The sequence below is a fragment of the Centruroides vittatus genome, unplaced genomic scaffold (genome assembly GCF_030686945.1).
Source record: "Centruroides vittatus isolate TY-2023 unplaced genomic scaffold, ASM3068694v2 contig_439, whole genome shotgun sequence".
Lineage (NCBI taxonomy): Eukaryota > Metazoa > Arthropoda > Arachnida > Scorpiones > Buthidae > Centruroides > Centruroides vittatus.
Window position 1 is genome coordinate 2,715,193 of NW_027122239.1, and position 22,594 is coordinate 2,737,786.

Genomic DNA, 22,594 nt, shown 5'->3' on the forward strand with positions numbered 1-22,594 from the left:
CAAGGGTACGAATCTTGATAAAAATTCCATAAAAAGGAAGGTTTAGTATCAGTCTGTAGAAGTATACGGGGTTATTCTTTCACAAATCATATTCGTGAAACCATACCTGAGATTCGTCTTCCGGTGTGTTGTCTAACACTGGGCTCGTACTCCTCCACCTCAACTGCGGAGCACGATCTGTTTTTAATTTGCATATGTCTGGTCGAGCATTAGCAGGGGAATGTTACTTCTGCTAATGCTACTAAACCTTCCTTTTTTATGGAATTTTTATCAAGATTCGTACCCTTGGACTATTACATCCGTCTAAACTACCGAATGAGGTACGGACCAGCTTTTAACGGTATACAAGCTCTTACCAGGATTTAGAAGGTAACAACCTCTAAAAACTAATTATGTATACTGTCACGATATTTATTTTAAATATTTGTATATAGTCATCTCTCACTTTTTAATGTTTAGTTGGCTGAAGAGGGGCATCGGCCCGAAACGCGTTATGTAATAAAAAAGCGTTCCAACCGAATAAAAAGGATGAAAAATTCGCCCAGTGTTTAATTCTCTTCTATCCTTAGGCTGTTGTTGTTTCATCCTTTTCTAAATTTAATAAAATAATTCTATATTATTTGATCATTAAATCATCAATATACAGACACATCTGTAGGACAAAGTTACTTAGTAATCTTAAGTTGCTTTTCTTCAATCTTGATAATGGCAGTGCATCCAATTCTATTACAGTGTGGTTCTATTTTACCTTTTAAGATTTACTTTAAAAAATTAAGAATTAAAATTTTTCCTAAATATCAGTCTCCTATATAGCCAATCAACACTATTAATTTAAAATAATTCTTTGTTTTAGTAACACATACTGATTCCTAAATATCCCTAAATAACTATAACAAAACAAATACAATGCTCACAGTGCAAAATAAAAATAATTTAATGTAGACATATATGTATATTAGCAATGAAATTACACCACATGCCTACTAGATACAACGATACCTTGACTTACAAGTTTAATTCATTCCGTGATGGAACTCTTAACTCAAATTACTCGTATGTCAAATCGATTTTCCCCATTGAAATGCCATTAGCCCATTCTGGACCCCCAAAACACCGCAACTTTTTTGATAATAAGAATTTTAAATAAGAAAAATGTACATATAAATAACGAATATTGTATAAAAACATAATAGATTGTACTGAAATAAACTGGTTTTGCAGATGTTGTGGCATTCACTGCATAGATAAAGAAAGAAAAATAATGGAAAATTCAAGAAATGAGAGATGGTGGCACCGCACACAACATGGAAGTGAACTAATGCCTACATCACTCAATCTCGAGTTTTTCTATAAGCTAGCGTGTCAGACATTGAAAGAGTAACAAAAGTGATAAAATTATGACAATTTTCCATCTTCTTTTTCTTAATCTATGATTCGCTGTGGTATTTGCTGCACCAACTAGCAGTGGGGTATCTGAAGCTGGCTCAGAACCTGAATTTTAGCTCTCAACTCAAAGCAAAAAAATCAACTGAGAGACAGCTCATATCTTGAAAAACTCATGTGTCAAGGTACCAATGTACTGGTATATGTAAACACAGCCCTGTTTCTGCTCTAACTTAGATAGCAGAGGTGGGCAATCCAGTTCAGTTTCTGGAACTCAAATTGTTGGAACTGTTTGTTATGCTACATCAGAACTACCTAATCTGATGGACTAAACAAGGAATTGTTTAGTCCATCAGACTCTTCTCCACAACTTTTTTGACTGTTGACCCCTTTAAGAATTCTTTGACTTTTTACTGATCGCTCCTTTTTGTTTTTTCTAACACAGTTACAGCTAATATAGAATGTTTGCATATATCTGTTCTCTCTGCACTTCTAAACCTTTTGACCAAACTGCATCAAATTTTTCATACTTGTTCTCTAAGATCTTGTGAAAAATATAAATTCTTTCATACTTCACTCCTCCCCTAATTTCATATCCTTGACACTTCACAATAAACATAACAATGGTAGGCTAAAATAAACAAACTTTTAATATGGTTTTCATTTTAATGTTTGTCTTTCTTACTTTTTGCCTGGCATACCTGCTAGTTTTCTCTAAACAATATTAAGATAATGGACAAGCTCTGTATAGAAAAGCTTTGATAAGTTGTCTAGATACTATCCAATATACTTTCACAGAACAAGTGCTGTTAAAACATATTCAAAACAAACTTATGAATAATTTTTATACAATAAGCTTCTATTCTTGAGCATTTATCTTGTTCATTATATCTTAGTCAAGTAAATACATTTAGGCTGCACTGATAAAGTAGTAATTGCAGGAAAACATCAACTTTATAATACAACTAATTCAAGTTATTTAAGAAAAAAAATAGAAATGCATTAATCATTTAAATTATGTTTTATTTAATTAATTATTACTTAGTGTAAAAAAAGTGAAATATTTTACTTCAATGCTTTTTGATAACAGATTATTTAATATTTTTTAAAATACATACATGTGTAGCACCTCCAATCTGAGGCATTTCCCATAATGATTCATTGGTAATTTTATTGAAAAAATATGGTCGACTTTCTCTTTTACTCCAAAACTTTCTCCATCCAGCTTGCAGTAATTCATGTGGTAAGTCATGAACAGGATCTACAGATCCAAACTGTGGAGGTGACATAAATGGTGCTCCAGAAGGAGTTTGTGGTGATGGTACTTGTTGAGAACCTGCAGGTGAAGGTGAATTCAGAATAAGAGGCATAGATGACTGTCTTCGAACTGGAGCCGCAACTGTAAAAGTATAAAAATACATTTAAAATAAATAAATAAATAAATAAAATCATATTATTATTTTAAACAAATAATAAATAAAATTTACTTGATTTTGAAATATTGGAATTAGCTGTATCATCCCAGTTGGATATTTCAAAATGAGTTGCAGAACTTTCAGTTCCACTTCCTGTAGAATTGTGATTTCGAAGCCGTTCATCATCCAAAGAACGATGTCTACCAATTGTTCCTCCTGACATATTGATAAATCTATAAAATATAAATATAAAAACTTAGAAACCTAAATGAAAATAATTAGTTTAATTTTATTTCATTAACTGAATAGTAGCACATTCATGTAGAGAGAGAATAAACCAGAGCATTCAGCAGCAAAAGTTAATAGTTAAGGTACAGATGTTAGAATCTGATCTAATATTCAAATTAGTATCATTATTATTATACATGAGAAACAATGCATTTATTATATCTTAAATATTTTTATTCTTCTAAAATTTTTATAATCTATTCTTACAATCATCAAACAATGCTTACTTTTTAAGCTTTCAATGAAATTTTTTTTCAGAAAATTTCAGCTGTGTATGAACTATGTAAACTGTTTTATTTGACTTCCTATGCAATTTTAAAATAGCATTCAATCTAAAAATATGTAATAAATCAAACTGTTTACACTATTTACAGTATTGTGTTTAGGATTTAAACTGTAATTTAAAATAATATTTCCAAATTTATGGGTTACTTTAATTGTAGATGCATGTTATGTATGTTAATAATAATGTAAGTCACTACTGCAAAATAACTTTCGATACAGTAAACATTAATTTGTTAACTTGTGGAATTTTGTGAATAAAAATTCATAAATTTACTGTGAGTTTTATAATATTAATGCTTCTACATATTCAGATTTTTAAGTTCAAAATTTTTATGTAGAGAAATCAATAAAAAATTGCGATATGCCTCTTAATGCATCTCGAAAAAAAATCTAGCAACAAGTTGTGTAACTTTCCTGGCAAGAGTTAAAAACTGTGAGAGCTGTCATCAGTTATAAGATTTTATTTAAAAAACTTTTCATATTATTAATTATTATAAAATGGCAAAAAGCTTAATTATGTGAATAGAGATTAGCTTCATAAAAAATTATATATGCTAATAATGAGTAAAATCTTCAGTAACTTGAGATATGACACACGATCCCCTCTATACATACACGCAAAGTGCAAAATTTCATAAGTTTTCAACAAAAGACAAGAGTTATTAAGCTTCAAAGTGGGTGAACAAAATCATGCTACCACACATACATTCAAACAAATTCTAATTTTTGTTGCTGCATTTCTTGACATTTCAAGGTCGTGAGTCCAAAAATTTAAAAACCCTGGGTGGTCATTTTTTAACCGATTGCCATGCTTTCTCTGTTATATATTTTCTTATGTATTATACATACTTTAAAAGTTACAGTTAACTGTTTATTTCTTATTGCATACTTTAAGATTACTAAATAAAGTTTTAAAATACAATGAATCAGCATTCATAAAACATAGTAGATAAATTGTTAGAGAGAGAGAGGTTTTATTTAAAAAAAGCATATGTTTTTTTTAAACTTTGCATATTTTCTTCTTAATTTTTTTTTGCATAAAAAATGTCATAAGTTTTTGCATAAAGCAAGACTATATTGAATATATACTAAATTGACAATTACAATTTAAGCCAATAAATGTACTGTATGTCCAATGATATTGTAATAAAGAAATAAATTTTATTATTTTTTTTAAAACAAAATTCAATATATCCTGAAGAAGTTTTGTTTGAAAGTACATATTATGTATCATTAATATAAAAAATTACAAACCTTCCTATTAAACATTTGATACTTACTATAAAAAAGTATCTTACTAAGGACTTAAAAATTAAATTAAAACAAAAGCTAGTTACATAAAAACTGGATATTAGAAAATAAACATAATATACAAGTGAAGCATGCAATGCCATAAGGACTGCACATAAATTCGACTTCAAAATACAGTCACTTACAGTGCCATTATCACAATTTTTTTTTCAGAAGAAAACATTGCATTTTGAACTCATTTCTCCAATAAAATGTATTTAGAGAAAAATGCTGCATGCTTCAAGTATAAATTATTTTTACATTTTTATGCATATATTTTTTGTGAAAATACACAAAAATATATGCATAGCACACGCTTATAGCAACTTCAGACATGTAATGCAGACCAAAATGACTATAATCACCAATAGGTCATATTTGAAACAAATTATAAAATTTATGCTACACTAAAAGAAAAATTGATAATCAGTATTGAATGGTAATTTTCTTAATTCCAATTTAAATCAAATTTAAGATAAATTACAAAATAATCAGAGTTTATCATAACAAATGATAACCAACTTTAATTTGATAACATGAAAATTAGAAAAACAATCTTAGATCAAACATAACTTCAAGATCAGTTATAATATCAAAGCGTAGAAAATATATTTAATTTAAATAATTTGCTTAATGGTTGTAGATCATTACTCCTCAGTTATAAAAACTCAGCCCAAGTAGGCCAAAAGAAATATTCAATGCTTTTAAGTATATGCTCTTACATCAAACTGTTAAGAGCTGCCGCAAACTACAGTTTGCAAGAGCAAAGCTGTAGTTTGCGGCGGCTCTAACTGTGAAGGAAGACTTGTTCATATGTGACCAAGAGCTTTTGACAGATGGGTCATTGGTTTAGCAGAGTATATTGCAACATCTTGGAAGAACAAGTATGTCAAAAATCTAAAGTCGATTTCTATATTAAGAAAGTAACAAAAATGAACAAAGTTACTTATAATGCAATCACCTGGGACAACATGCAATCTCCACAATGTATTGTTGATACTTCACAGTTTGGTGTCATTTACATACCCTCATGTATAATAAATTTTATAAATTTCAAACCTGATTTGGAAGGGACCACTAAAGAGTTAGATGATACATGTAGAATTTATTGATAAAAGGTGGCTGCTGGCTCTCTGCACATGTAGCCTGAAGAGTGACATAGAGATCCAACAATTTTGGAACACAGTCCAGCAAAGTAAAAGTTGGACAAAGCAAAACAATATGGCCCTTCTAAAGCAGACAAATCCAAAGATGCAGTCTTGATAAAGAGGAGCACATACATGAAAAGATTAAATGAATATGTCATGGAAACAATGTGTGCAGATTTCAGAAGACTTCCTTAACACCTTACAGCATAGTCAGGAAATTCACCACCACAGGTTCTTAAAATGAATGAGGTAGTCAATTCTTCATTCAAGATGCTACAAATTTATGTGTTTTGCCAAGACACACAAACTGGACATGCAATTGATCCCAGTATTGGAGAAACAACTCTTAACTTTCATCAACTGTAACTTGGCACCACATCCATTCACTGTAAGCAATTCCATACAGCTGTTGGAATTACATAATATCTCATTATGCAAGGAAGAGTATATGACCATTAAACTTCCACCATGTTTCGGTCAACTCAGATTTTCTGCTACACAATATTAATTCAGCACACAAATACCATTCCAACATCCCAGAACACACATTTGTTACATATCCATTTTTGAATTTGACAAAGTCTACATACAGGGTATAGGTATGCCTACGATAGCCCTATACTGAGTATGTTATATGAACTGGTTCTGAGACATTTAGAGAACACAGTATTACACTTGTGTCAACAAACTATTCTTTTGAAAATTATACTGAAAACAGTTGTTTTAAATTAAAACCCTGCTTTCAATTGAATACACTGATACAAGATTCAACTCAATGGATTTCATGTAGATTATCTCCATTAATATTCAAGTTAATTAAAATAAGTCAAATTACTAAAATTCAAGTTAACTCATCAGACATAATCCCCATATTGACAGAGGTTCAAAAGAACTGTGTTCTGTTCTGAATAGTTCTCCTATCAGGATGTCGGTGATTAGAATATCATTCTTTGTAATTATTAGCTGCAGCAGAAATATTGCCATCACATACATCCAACTCAAGAATCATGTTCATATACTCTTGACTGTTGTATATAGTCATATACATTTACTTATTTATTTATTTTTTATTTTATTTTTAAACATTAGTGAGTAAGTTAATATTTAAAAATAAAATAAAATAAATAAATAAAAAAAATTGGGGTCTTGCCCATTTGTCTCTGTTGGTCCGTTCGTCTTGTCTAATTTGTCATTGTGTTCATTTCCTTCTCGCACTGTCTGTCTATCTGTTAAGTAGTATTAAGATTTGCAATCACATTCAGTTCTATTAGTATTAAGTAGATATAAGTCTTCCTACTAACAGCCACTTGGCACTAACTTCTACACTCAGCTATTCGTGCACTCAATTATTGGTGTTTGCTACACCCAGGTTCTCTTTTAGACCCTTTGGGGGACTATGGCCTTGCAGCATAAAAACTGCATGCCGACATCAAACATAGAGGGTACTGTAGTCATATGTACGCTGTTCAGAGGGATCGTATCTTTTTCTGTCTATCTCCTCTCCCTCCTTCTTCCCCTTCCCTTATCTTCTTTTCTGCCAGCTAAACACTTCGTGTACGGCCAATGTCTTTCTTTTATGTATGTATATAGTCATATCAGCTTGTTATATGCTCATCATGAACTATGAAAAATGCTTTTTTAGAGTTTGATTTGATTAAGCATAAGCAAAGAGTAAGAACAATACAAAAAGAAAAATAATAATAAATAAATAAAAATAAAAAATATCAAGAGTGTTTACAAACACATAAGTAACACAGCAATGTTTTCAAAACACTTGACAGTAAAAATAGCATACAGTGACATTCATTGAGTTGAATCAAGTGCACAAATATTCAAAACTCTTTCAAAATCTCTTTTCTTGAAAACAAAGCCTTGTATGAAAAGTTTTATTTTATATTTTCGATTCGGTATTCGTCTAGAATCACCACCTTTCTGCTTATACCATCAATTACACGACACCATGTATAAAACAAATTTGGTTCAAAGATAAAGATGCAGGTTTGCTATCCACCACATGGAAAACTTTGTATGAACTGTAAGCTTAAAAATTCAAATCATGATAGCTACATGTTTATTTTTATCTTTATTCAGTTTGTAAACAGTACATAGTTTTTGGCCTGCAATTTTCAAAAATTGTAGCCCTATAAATTCCCACTGGCATCTGTCTGCCTATTTCCTTCCTTAATCTTGAGAATGAAGTTAGATAGATGAAAGTCAAGACTAGATATGGAAAGCTTAGGGGCAGGAGGCCCTGATTAACTATATACAAACTTCCAGTTTGGACCAGAAGTCACATTATTTCAATTCAAAAGTTTTCTCCTGAATGTAATTAGATAGATGACAGCATGTATTTTACTTTTACTTCATCCCTTACGATTCAAAAGTTTATAATTGAACATATAACTGTTATATGTTCTTTTACGTTCTTCATTTGAATGCAACTGAAGCAGATCCATCAAACTGGATCAAAAACATTCTTGGTTATTAAAGTATGATGGAATTTCTTAAAGCGTGTGTTTATTTCATCTAATTCTTCAGCTGTTTCGTTACTGAATGGTAAATTAAACAATAGTTTTTTTTTTTTGCTGGTAAAGGTGTGACAATGGTTAAAGAATAATTCTTTCATTTTGATGAAGATGACGTACACACACGTATACTTTAGATACCATAAAAAAGTTGATATTCTTGGTACATGGGGTCAATCTAACTCTATGCATATATATAAAATCTACTTCTTAATTGATTATTGTTACAGTTATTAAATGACACAAAACTGTTAAAATTTCAAAATTCTAACATGTTTTTATTTAATCTATTGAAATAATTCACTTAGGAATTATCATTTACTTTCACAATCCCATACAAATGATTTTGCTGTGATTACCACAAACATACTTACTTCATTTGTTATACTGGCTACCTGTCTTTTATTTCTGAAACATAAGTTGATCTTAATCTTCATTTTCTGGCTGTGCTATACTTGCTGCAACTTGATTATCTGCTTTAATTTCATAGCAAGATATTCTTAAGCAATGAATATTTGACAATGCTTGAGACTATGAATTCATTTATCAAATGAAACAATCTTTACAATAGTAAAAAATTAATAATGCATATCAAAACGTAAACACAATTAAACCCAAACTTCAAGAACTGATGAGTCACACAAGTAATTAATACCTATTTCTAATTTTTTCTAACATACAAAATCCACTTTAAATGCTATATATGATATAAGGTACCACAGGGTCTATATGACCCCAAATGTATAAAAAACCATAAAATATCCTAAACCAATAAAGCAATGTAAGTCTCTTTTCATTATTATACATATAGAAGTGACAAAAAAATATATAAAGCAATAAATATGAAAAATTATCCATTTACCCCAAAGACATAGGATAAATATAAGTACTGTAAAGGGTAATTTAAATTTCCCAATTTTTGTACTTAAGACTACATGTCTCTGTGGCAGGGAAAATAGTAAATGAACATAAATTACATGTGTAATTAGTAAATAGTCTGCTTTGAAAGCTTGAGACCAACTGTGGCTTGGTTATTCAATAATGCCTGTGATTTCTGACATGGTTTTGATTCTCTTTTTGTTTTTTTTTTTTTAAATATATGTAAAAATTCACCCCACTGGCATACCTCTTACATATGCAGAATTCCATCATCTGCTCACCTAGAATACTTGCATTTTTACCTTTGCCAAAACCCATAAAATAATTATGTCCAGTAATTGAGAAATGCAGTTCTCTAGTATTCTTGATTGAAAAGCAATTGGTCAGGTTCTTCAGAATTAAGGCTACTCTGCATCCATTTTCAATCAGCAACTCTCTTCAATTGATACAAAGACTGGATTCTATTTCTCTACTTGACAAAGAGTATATGATAGTTTTAGCTTTCAATTGCTTTATCCATCTATTAAATTACTTATATGTTTTAGTGAAATTAGCGATTTCCTACTTGCCAACATCAATAAGGCATACAAACATCATTAACGCATCCTGAAACTGAACATTTGGTTTATTATTCATCATTCTTTGAATTCAACAACAAAATTCACCTGCAGAATAGAGGTGTATCCATGGGCAGTCCCTCCTCAGCAATACTATGTGAGATTGTTCTGTACTGCCTGGAAAATGCCATTTTACCCATCTTTCAAGATCACATTCTCTTGGAAACAAGATAAATAGATAATATCTTCATAATATGGTGGAAAAAAAACCAAACCTACAAGGGTTTCTCTGAACATTCAACACCAACTACAGTTTACTCCTGCAGCTAAATCAAGAAAGTGATACATCAGTATATTTCTTGGACCTAACAAACACATCCAATTTTGGAGAAATAGTTACTAAGATATACAGGAAGCCCACTTTTCAACCAATATTAATCCCCTACAACTTTGTGGACCATAGCACATTAAGTTTTAAGTATTCAGATCATTGATAAGAAGAACATATATCCATTGTACCAACATCCATGATACAATAGCAGAACTCAAGATCTTAAAGATAACAGCACAACATGGGCATCCAATTCAATGATAAAATGATTAATTGTAACCTTTCAAAATACAAAAACTAACTCAATACCAGTGAACCAGAAAAAAATTGTTGTCTTAATTACTTCCTGAAGAGATATACATAAAGAAGCAGCCAACTCTAATAATCTTACATTGGTATACCAACATGATCTGACAGTTTTCAAAATTTTAAGATAGAATAAGGTTCCATATGATCACAACTCTGCACCAGACATCTACTCAACACCAATAAATGATCAACATTTCATGACAAAGCTTCTATTCATAGATGGCATTGGATATAATCTACAACAAAGAATCAGAGAGCACAAATATACAAGCAACAAGAACCTCTGTAACACTGCATTGGCAGTCTATTCACATCAACAAGATATACTGATAAATTGGGAAGAAGTGAAAATTATTAAGCATATCTCTAATGTGCATGCTCTTTCTTACCAAGAGAAGTTTATAAAGCTCGTAGAAAATCTGCATGCATTAATCACTGCAATGCCAATACCCTTCCCAATGCTTTATGGTCACTTTTTGAAATTTGAGTTTTATGTTCCTTTATTAATTGTTTATTTTATTTTTATCCATATATTTACTGTTTTATATTATTTAAATTTTATGTTCACACGTTAATTCAAACATTTACCTACTACTGTCAAATTGTATTCATTATTATGTTTTATCAAAATTTCTGTTTTATTAATTATTTTTATGTTATTTTAAATGAATTTTTTTATTCAATGTAACTAAAGAAACTCAGTCAAACTGATCAAAAACATTTTAAATTTTAATAAATACCTTACTGGGATTAAGGGTCCATTTACAAACAACAGTGACATGACCGTGCAGTATCCACTTAGTGCAGTGATTTTTTGCTGGTGGGAAATCGTTGACCTAGTTTTAAACCACCCTGTTCAGAATCGTCCGGCACAGTGTCGTGCAGTGGCAGTGGCATGACTGTACCATGAAAGTACATTTGACCGGAACGATATTTTCACTGACGGTAAATTTTGTTTTCCAATGGATGATGAACATTTAATTGAAAAGGTGCATCAACACCCTGTTCTATTTGATTTATCTCATTCGAAACACATGGATATTGAGTACAAAATGAATATTTCTCTGTTTTGTTTAATAAAATATGAAATGCATGTTGGGACATTAAAAAAATATAGATTCATCATCTATTAATCTTTTATAAACAGTATGAAACTCCCATTCTATTGATTTTTTTTTTGTCCATGCTTGATGTACCCACTTGCAGCACTTTCTTGACTGCATTTCTTTTTCTTCTTCATTCAAACATATAGCTATCATAGCCAATTCATCCTCGGAAAAGATTATGACCACTCACCGAGAGCTTTTCATGTCACTGCTTTGTGTAAATACTCATCACTGTACTGTGCCGGACATCACTGTCACAAAACGATCACTGTAAATGGACCTTAAGAAGCTAACTTTTATTTAAACTAAACTCTATGGATCTCAAATCATGATGATAGTATCTATTGGATTATTATTAATTACTTTAATGAGAGAATGATCTGTTTAAACAAAAACTTGTTAAAACCAAATATAGTGATTTCTCCAATCTTTTAGGGATCTTCAAAGTACAGGAGGATTTCCTGCTACTAAAAATCTGGCAATGTAGCTAAATAGTTGAAAATAAACCAACAACGAGTTGCTCAACTTTCTCGGCAACATTTAAGATTTTGGTGATGCCATCTGTTATCATATTTTATTAAAAAAACTTTTTATATTTTTAACTATTATAAAATGACAAAAAACCTAGAGGGCAGGGATGGGTTTTATAAAAAATTGTAAATGCTAATAATTAGTAAAATCATCATTAAGTCCAACCCTACTTGATGTACAGTACATATGACCCCATTATCTACCCACCCCTCAATTTTTAACTACCAAAATTTATTTGCATTGATTCCCCTATAAACAAACCTCCATGCAAAATTTCAGAAATAAGCACAGGAGTTGTTAAGCTTCAAAGAGGGTGAACAAAATTGTGCCCATCACACACAGAAATTACCCCCAATTTTTTTGCATTTCTTGATGTTTCAAGGTTCCAAGTCCAAAAATGTAAAAATCTGGGGGGTTGTTTTTTGCCAGATTACCGTACTTTCCCACTGTTATTACAGCCAGAAAAGTAAAAATGGCTGCCAAATCTGAAATATGTACTTTGTTAAAAAGACAATTTGATAAAAGTTTTGATAAATTAATTTCTTCAAAGGACATGAATAGTTTCTACATAAATTCCACAAATTGCTATAGTCCTCTAAGTCAGAACAAGCTAAGTAATACCTCATATGAAAGACACTATTGAAGGTACAGTAGAGCATCAATTATCCGACCCCCGATTAACTGACTTATCGGTTAACCGACTGCGTTCTAGTCGGCAAATTCAAATGTCCGCTAGTGATGTGGCGCTACAATATTTGGTTGTGTCTTGGCTACTTTAATATTATTTTTGTTAAATTTTTGCATGTTTTAGCTGGCAGCACCGGCTCGACCTTGAAAGGGAGGCTAGTATTTAAACCAGGTCTAATACACTATACTAATAATGTATTTTTTCATACTTTTCGGTTATCCGACTTTTCAGTTATCCGACCAACCCCAGTCCCCAATTAAGTCGGATAATCGATGCTCTACTGTACTATTAAAATTTTTTAAATTTGCATTTGGTATTAATAATTCTCAGCCTTGGTACAATATATACGAAACAAGATCAATGTCTGCATGCTTAATTAAGCAGAAAACCTGCCAATTGTGTAGTACATGAATTACGTTCTACTGGATGGTCTTAAAATTATCTGTGTCAAACTACTGTATTTACTTGCATATAAGACAAGGTTTTTATTCATTTTTCACTGCTTCAAAAACCTAGGTCATCCTATATGCATAAGCAAAGGATTCTTTGCATTTTTGCAATAATTTTTGTGAACTGCGTATTCACATTTTTTACCAGATACTCACCCTCTGGTGTTTAAAAACAAAACTATTTTATCTGAATCGTTTGAGTTGTTCTTATGTATTGTCAGGAGTAAAGATAATTAGCAACAATAGCAATAGGAAAAGCAAAGCTTTTGAATTGAATTTCAAAATTACACAGGAGCTCAATATAAGTTTTAATCCATTCCCAAATCTCCTATGAAAACAGATGGTTATTTGGAAACCAGAATTTGGAGAAATTCATAAGTGTAATTGACAGAGAGTGGATTCAACTGTTAAGAATTGGCAAAAAAGATTCCAGATTGTCCAGCTTTACAATTACGTTGTCAATTTTACAAGATTTTTCTTAAAGTTTAAAATGCTAGTAATTTTTGCAGGACAATGTGTGCATTTAGGTGCATTTGACAATATTTTATTTGTGATTAAACAAAGTAAAATTAGAATTGTGTTAATAAATCTAATTTTCTTTATTCTGATCTTTAAAGTCACACCTCATCTTATGCGCAAGTAAATATGGTATATCATAGCCAGTCTCATTGTAGTGTTGACAGAACAAACCAAGATATCCAAAATATGTTCATGACATGGATGGCTGATAAAAACTGTAATCAGTGGTCCAAAAGACTAAGTTTGTTTAAAAACAATAAAAACAACACTATCTTTCAACATTAAATTAGTTTAATTCAAACAAAAATAGGCATGCAAGTATTTGGTTTCTTGAAATTAAACAGATTGTAGCGGCAACATTGATGAGGTAGAGAGAAAGGCACCACTAGAAAAGAATCTACTTACCACAGGGTAAATAGATTCTTTGGACCTTGCAGTGAGTATATTGTGTCTGTAAATCTTTACATGAACAGTAAATCACATACTTGCATTGGACATTTGAGTCTATTTTTCATTTGAAAAAACCAAATACTTTCAACATTGCATTGATGTCATCATCAGGCAGAACAGAATGTATTTGGAGTATAAACAAAATTTGACTGGATACATCAACATATTCCAAAAAAGAGTCCTTAACAATTTTTGAACAAATTTACAAAGTTTTTAGATCAGGGTGTCCCTGTGTTGGGAAGAAACCAAAATGTTAAGAATGGTATTAGATACGAAGTCTGTTCAAAAAGTACGCGGACTGATGTCATAAAACAAAATGTACTTTATGTAGAAGTTACATGTCTGGGTTCCCTTCAAAGTACTCTCCTTCCCAACTCACACACTTATCCCAACGGTGTTTCCACTTGTTGAAACAATCCTGGTACACTGCTCTTGTAATGTCCTTCAGCGCCTTCGTCGCATTTGCCTTAATCTCAGGAATCCTCTCAAATCTTCTTTCTTTCAAGGGTCTTTTGAGTTTGGGAACAAGGAAAAGTCACAAGGAGCAAGATCAGGCGAGTGGGGGTGGGGGGAAGAACAGTGATCGAGTGTTTGGCCAAAAACTCAAGAGTTCTGAGGGCTGAATGGGCTGGAGCATTGTTGTGATGGAGAAACAAGTTGCCACTCCTCCACATTTCTGGCCTTTTGCGACAGATGGTGTCCCTCAGACATTTCAGAACATCAATGTAGTAAGTCTGGTTCACTGTGGAGCCTTGTAGAGGTACTCGTTGTGAACAACACCCTTAGCATCACAGAAAACTGTCAGCATCACCTTGACATTGGATCGAACTTGGCGAGCTTTTTTGAGTCTGGGGGATGTTTCACCCACCCACTGGAAAGATTGGACCTTCATTTCAATGTCACTGAGACGATTAGACCTTCGTTTCCAAGTTTAACACGAATTTCACAGCAAGTTGTTGCTCCTTCATGTCATTCATTCTGAAATCCGACAAACGAAAAAATCGCACTTCACTAAAAACCGCGTAGCTAATCAACAAATAAAGATATCTGTAATTGGGAAACGGCTTTATTACTAGAAGATCTGTACAAACCTAGCGACACCAATTGGATTCCTCTGGAACCAACTGGAGTCATGCAATTCAAACAGTCTGCGTATTTTTTGAACAGACCTCGTATACAAAAAATAAGAATAATTGAAGCCCATTGACATCTGTAAAGCAGCAAGCCAACAGCTTATATATTAACAAAAGAAAGCATATGTATATTGCAAGCAAGGCAAGTGTTACTCTCTAAACATATTTATAACAATTTTTTTTTATTAACCATTCACTTCTGTTTGCTTAATATTTATTATAAGTTATTTTATATCATCAAAATGTAACAAATTTAAATAATGTCAAGAAATCTTCAAATTATTCCATTTGGAATGCAACATAACTCTTTCGTATTTGAACAGTTTATAACCTGTGGTAAGCCTGTAAATCAAGCCAAAAACATTTGTTTGAAGTATAAATAATTCCTGGAAATATATGAAAGCTGTGTTTATATAATGTAAGGTAAATATTGAGTTGATCAAAGACAATGGCTGCATTCAGCAGACTCAACAGTTCCGGAGCTGTTAAGTATTTTTCTGCTACTGTAGAGTCCAGACAACTGGTAAAGTCAGTTGTCTGGACTCTACAGTAGCACTGTTTTGGAACAAGTTTGGTGATTTGACGTCACATTTAGTATCTAAATCAGAGCTGTTTTGCAAATATAAATACATTCACATAACAATAATCTTAGAAGAGAAAACAAATGAACTATTTTGATTTAATGGATGAGGTTCATTTTTTAAAGATTTTTTGTATTTATTTAATTTTAATGTTTCTTTGTATTAATCGATTTAGTTTTCATGCATTTGTTTATTTTATTTACATGTGTAACAGCTATTGAGTGAAACAACTTCGCTCAGTTACAACTGTTGACTCTGCTGAATGCATGCAATGATAATGATCAGGAAGAGACAAACACCAAGAAAAATCAAAAGAAAACTTCTGAACAACACATGTAAGATCCAAATGCTCAGTCTGTGATGATACATGCAAAACAGGAAAAAGAGAATTTGTGAAAAATGTGAATTTTGAAGGAAAAAAATTGCCAACCATAGATACAAATCAAAACAGAAATTACAAAATCAAGCAAAGAAAATGAAATGTTTGTCTAATGCTTGCTTAACTCCAAGTTCTGTTGGCCCAAATTAGTAGTACTGTTTAAGTTCAAATCCTGGATTTTGACAGAGGGAAAGGATATTTTCACACATTCTTGCAGTTGTAGTTGATGTAGAAAATAAAGTTATATAAGCTAGGAAATGAAAATGGGAGAATTGCCAAAATCTTTTTAGGAACCAGTTTATGGTTTGTAACAAAACCTGTTAACTTAAGCACAATATTACCAGATAAAAATCATACATAAACATCCAAAACCCAATAGTTATATATTAAAGCCAAATGATTGGCAATATCTCTTGCTAAAATAAAAATTAATGTAATTAAATTAATATTTTAATAATTAATTTAGAAGGTTCTGGAAGAAAATAATCAGCCCAAAATGGGACTCTAACCTGCAACAACTCCCACTTACCAAGCAGTCACATTGCAAGTGACTGCATGACAATGCCTGCCTCTAGTACCAAATAACTTAGCATTTAATTAATAACAGTAGTAATATAGCCCAATATAATTTGGCATTTGTATAGATAAAATACATTATGTCAGCTGGTAAATGTTTTATCATTTCCAAGAAGGCTAAAGTTATAAAAGAAGTCAATGCAAAAAAATGTACAATCAAAAAATGCAAATGAAAATTTTCAGGAATTGTATGTAATTCTAACTTAAGTGTGACTCAAGCTTGTTCAGTTCAAACAAGTAGCCATAAACATATTTTTATTTAATTAATAAATAAAACTTCATGTTGTTCTTTCTATTCATTATATCTTTTTTTCCCCATTCACTTTTACCCAGTGAAGTTGGACAGGATGCAGATTACCTGGATAAAGCTAAAACATTTTATTTCAGTTTTACCCAGAACTTATGAACAACATGGACCTTACACGAGTAAAGCAAGGTTTATGCAATTTTTGACTTTACCATATGTCATTAATTTCTAATATTTGTAATATCTCCTCTTGACATACAATCCTTGTCTTGGATATAAAGCTAATAATCAGACAAAAACTTCTAAATCTTTAGTTATCAACATGAAAAGAGCAAGCTTAGAATAAATGAGATCAAGCTAATTATTGAATAACAGGAAAGAAATCATTTCGGTAAGATTATAAATTGAATGTAACAGATATACTTATCTTATTAAATAGAAAAGCCGAACCATTATATATCTTTTATAAATATGTTTTAAGCATAAACATATTTTTACAGTATTCTGTATATATTAATACCAGAAAACAACATACAGAGATAGAATATAACAAAAAATATAATTTACTCAATATATCTTGTATGTTTATATGAAGGGGTCAGTGCCAAAACATGACAAAAATGCTTTTTGGCAAAATGAAGATGAGATAGATCAGGCCTGGCCAACCCGTGGCCCGTCACATTAAATTGTGTGGCTTGCTAGGCGATATTATATATCTATTAAAACTTTTGTTTCCTGTTAATGTGTATACCAAAACAATTAAATAAATGAAAATTTGCATGTGTCATTGTTATAATGTGCAAGTGCGTGTATGAACTCTTGGTATAACAATAAAATCTTATTCATTTTGTATTTGTTTTACTTTTTTAAAAGCATGTTTGCCAAAATTGTGGCCCACCGTAATGTTACGCATGATCAAAGTGGCCCGCGAAACAATTTGGGTCGGCCAGGCCTGAGGGAGATCATACTTCCAAACCCTTCAGCACCTATGACCTTGAGTAAGCAACGGTTAATAATTATGGGGAAGATTGATTCACAATCATTTACTGGCACTTTAGCGAGGCTTACTGTTTGAGGTTTAACAGTACAATAATTAACAAACAAAAATACATACTTCTTAATTATCTATACTTCCACAATCTATATATTAGAGGTATAATACCTCTTATATTTGTACGTTTATTTTGACAATAAGAGTTTCGAACAAATAAAATCAGATGATAAAAATGAAAAGAACACTAAAAAAAGAAAAAAAATAGCTTAATTCATAATCATAATCTTTCAATTTAGCAGCAATGGTTATATCTGCATTCTAGATAAATTTTCACATCATTATGAATGACCTTTATTTACACACTTTTTTTTTAATTACTAGAATCAACTTTTTACATAATACAATTTATTTGATCAGTTAATTTTCCTTCTCATTGATGGGCCACTACTAGCTATTTCTGCAACTAATTTTTCTGCATTATCTGTAATGTCTATTTTTTTTTTAAACTGCATTTGCTGCTTCTGTCTTTGTTAGATTTCTTTTTCTACAAGCTTCTTGGACATTTCCATCCCTTCTTTCATTAAATTCTGGGCTTCAAAGCCAGATAGATCTGAAATTTTTGAGAATGTTTACCCTCTTAACAAGGCTTCTTCATCCTCTTTTCATTTCCTTGCATCCATTCACTTAGTAATTCTTTCCTTTTATATAATAATCCAATGATCGCCTAAATATTCGGGCTATAATATGGTTATAATCAAATAATTAATAAAAATAAATTTGGTACTAGAGGTAAGCGTTAGGTGCCATCTCTTATCTAAATTAATAATTCTAATTTTAATAATTTAATAAATAATTTAGAACCTTCTGGAAGAAAATAAATGACCCGGGGCAGGGCAGTTATTTTCTCTGCTTGCTGCTGTGGGCGGGGCGCAATTGGTAGCGCACCGCACGGAAAGTGAAGGCTGCGGGTTCGTGCCCCGCTCTCGGTCAGTTATTTTTATTACCTCCAGTACCAAATTTATTTTTATTAATTATTTGATTATAGCCATATTATAGCCGGAATATTTAGGCGATCGTTGGATTATTATATTAACTCATCGGGCTTTGAGTTGTGTATTATATCTTTCCTTTTATTTGTGTGAATTATTGGCTAATTTCAGAACTGTCTTGTTATTTGTTGTTAGAACCTTTTCCAGGTTTCTATTGAGTCTGTCCATGAAGAATAAAGTGGATCTCAATCCATCAATGCTTTTTATACTGAGACTTGTTCTGTCCAGGTAAAGAATACTTTTGATTTTGCTAAACTTTCAACATTCTATAATGTGAGAGAGGGTTATAACTATGCATTTGTCAGCTTGCTAGGATTTCATATTTTGCTATATCTGCTTACTTCTTTGTGCTGAACACTTTTAACCCAGTAACAATCAATCCTTCTATAGTACAGTGGCACATGTTCCTTGAGTTTTGTCGTCAAATTTCAATATCCTAGTTGTCATAACATCTTACATCATCAGGAAATTCTTTACAGTCATCATCATTTGCATCAGTACATTGTTTACTAGAGTCAGATGTACCGCTCTCCAGCAACCAAGATTTTGGTATTTTTTTATATATATTCTCCATTCGTTTACTTTTTCTTATGAGAACATCAATAAATGTTTTAAGCACAATCTGACATACAACTTCTGTTAGCATTCATCTAAAAAAATGAAAATTTGCTTATTTTTTTAATGGCAAGGTGTACGGTAATACAGATAAAGCTTTTGCATAAGAAAAATATTTTTCTTTTCACTTTTTGAAATTTTGAGATTCTTTTGAACATCAAGGTCAATGGTTTTTAGGATGGTATTTGTCTGTTTCAAATCTATGACATACAGCTTAACACTTTTGTAATCAACAATTGCTTCAAGTTTAATTAATTATCCCAATTTCTCATACTTGTTACTGATCCTAGTTGATAAATAATTTAGATATTTTTTTATTTATTAGGTATATATTTCTATGGCCAAGTGTTTCAGGACTAAGTACTAAATATGCTAAAAAACATTGGTGAAAACAATCCTGTAACACATAAAATTGTTACAGGAAATTGTAGGCCAACAGAAAGGGTTATATGACTTTAATATTATGGGAGAGATAAGATTATATTCTGAACAAAAGCAGAATCTTATAAAATTATAAGATTTCGCTTTTGCTCTGAAGAAAAACATTGTCATGAACGATCAAAAGATTATTGTTTATTAATTACATCATTAATAAAATACTTGACACGAGTTTAATGAAAATTCAAGAATAAAATATTATATATTTTCTGACTAATAATTTAACAAACAACAGTAAAATATGTTGTTAAATGCATCTAGCAACACTGATGTAACATGCTGTAAAATTCACAATAAGCCAATACTAATAACTCCTCAAAAACACCGGATTACAAATAAAACTTCCACTTGGTTGACACGTGCATAGCGGAAATGAAAGTTTGATTACTCGAAAATCGTTTAAGAACACATGAAGGCTTGAGGAAGGTCACAGTGGAGTGTCCGAAAACGTTTGCCATGCAAATATAATTGGTTTGCACCTGTTATTAGGTTTTGACTGGAAGTTTTATTAGTCAATACTAAGTGTGCACCATAGCTGCATAACCAATATACCACAGAAAAATTACAACACACACTAAAATACTACACAATCTGTAGCATCAAGTAATAACCAATATGTTATATGATCAAAAATAATCCTCAAACAACTGATTATTCAAAATTAACACTCACCAACACCAAATTCCAGTAAAATGTAGAAAATTTTACTGCAAACTAATGTTTTCATCTGTATATAATGGACATCTTCAAGTTTAATTCCACAGAATGGAACAGTAAACAACAATGCAGTCTTGAATATATAGGAGCTCCTATTAGAAGCCGCCATGAAGAATCAGAGAACACAAATACACCATTAAGAAGTGTCTTGCCACCACAGCACTTGCCACTTATGTGTTAGATAAAGAAAATATGTGAAAGTAAACCTATACAAAATAAGACTCCTACACCAAACAGCAAACCTACAATAATTGAAACATCTAAAAAAGATTGAGATCTACAGGGCCTTTAGTAGGGAAATAGCAGTTAACTTCAAAGAAACTGATTCAATCTTTACAGCTTGGAGAATGCTGTTTGAAATAAATTAACAGTAAATCCATACAAGACATGCATAGTTCTCCACAAGTTCTTAAAGACAATTTGCACATTTAAAAAAAAAAAGGTTCTGATAGTTCTAAATGTTTAACTTACCTTTACTATTCTATAGAATTAAACCATATGAAATTAACGTCTGTTACATATACAGGCATACCTTGCCATACGTTGGTAATTGGTTCCAGGAGAGGCGACGTAAGTCGAATTTACTTGTGTAGTTACGACATAAGTCGAACTACGGTGGAAAACACCAATAATGAGCACTTAAAGACCGCTAAATAAGACGACAACACAGAAACACAGATGTTTTCATGTTTAGGATTTATGATGATTATATTAACATTTACTGTAAATGTACATATTTTAATATGATTTTATGTGCTTTTAACGCTTTTCTAGTGATATTATGACTTCAATATTTGTGGCAGACGGATGTAAAGTCGAATAAAATGACTTAAACTTGATTTTTATTTTTCCATATACTTTTTTGACAAACGACGTATAATCGAGAACGACATAACTTGAGGTATATCTGTATAGATGAAAACATTAGTTTACTGTAAAATTTCTACATTTTGCTAGGTTTTAGTATTGGTGAGTGTTAATTTTGTTATATGATCTGTAGTACATTGGTAAAGTGCATGGAATGAGAATGGTTTTATAGCAAAATTATGAACAAGTACCATAATATGATATATTATACAGAGCCTATATTTCTATATTTAATTTAACACAAATATCTACTTCAGTTTTCCCATATTTCATTATGTTTTTTCACATTTTCCCACCCGATAACAGTACTAATATAATTAAACCAGATGTTCTGTACTTCCTTTTTTAAAGCACATGTTCAAAGAGATGTTCCTCCAAAACTACTCCATTGCCATTATCAATATACAAGATTCTAGCAATAGCCAATGATAGAAATCTTATCATTAGTTAAAATAAATTATCATTCTATCTAAATAATTCAATCTAATAATTCAACAAATGATTACCAAACACTAATTTGTGCAAAAATGTTAAGATTAGAAATTGACTGATTAAATTATTTAATGATTTGCAAATATGGATTACAGATAGATGTGCTAACATCTGTATTTAACATAAATAATTAATAAACTTAGTAAACATGGCTTATGAAATCAAAAAATTTTCAAAACTAATTGTTTTTTTTATAGGAACCACCATACAAAAATTGAAAAATGAATCAAAAGATTAGTATTTCTTTCCTAATTTTCTGATATCCGGTATGCATAATCAATTTCTTGAATTTTTATGGTTTTATTTAAAAATTTATAGGCTATGTTATTTTCAAAATTTATATTATTATTTCT

The 22,594-nt window shown here is 31.1% G+C and overlaps 1 protein-coding gene across 1 annotated transcript in view; it reads right to left on the bottom strand.

The window, feature by feature from the left end:
• Pcif1 (Phosphorylated CTD-interacting factor 1) overlaps positions 1-22,594 on the bottom strand; it is a 67,520-nt gene that overhangs the window by 42,768 nt on the left and 2,158 nt on the right. Inside the window, exons 2-3 of the mRNA XM_067272476.1 lie at positions 2,871-3,031; positions 2,502-2,782 (exon numbers count right to left, since the gene is read on the bottom strand). Of these exons, the coding sequence (XP_067128577.1) occupies positions 2,502-2,782; positions 2,871-3,021 (432 nt within the window). The 5' untranslated portion in view covers positions 3,022-3,031. The remainder of the gene's footprint in view (positions 1-2,501; positions 2,783-2,870; positions 3,032-22,594) is intronic.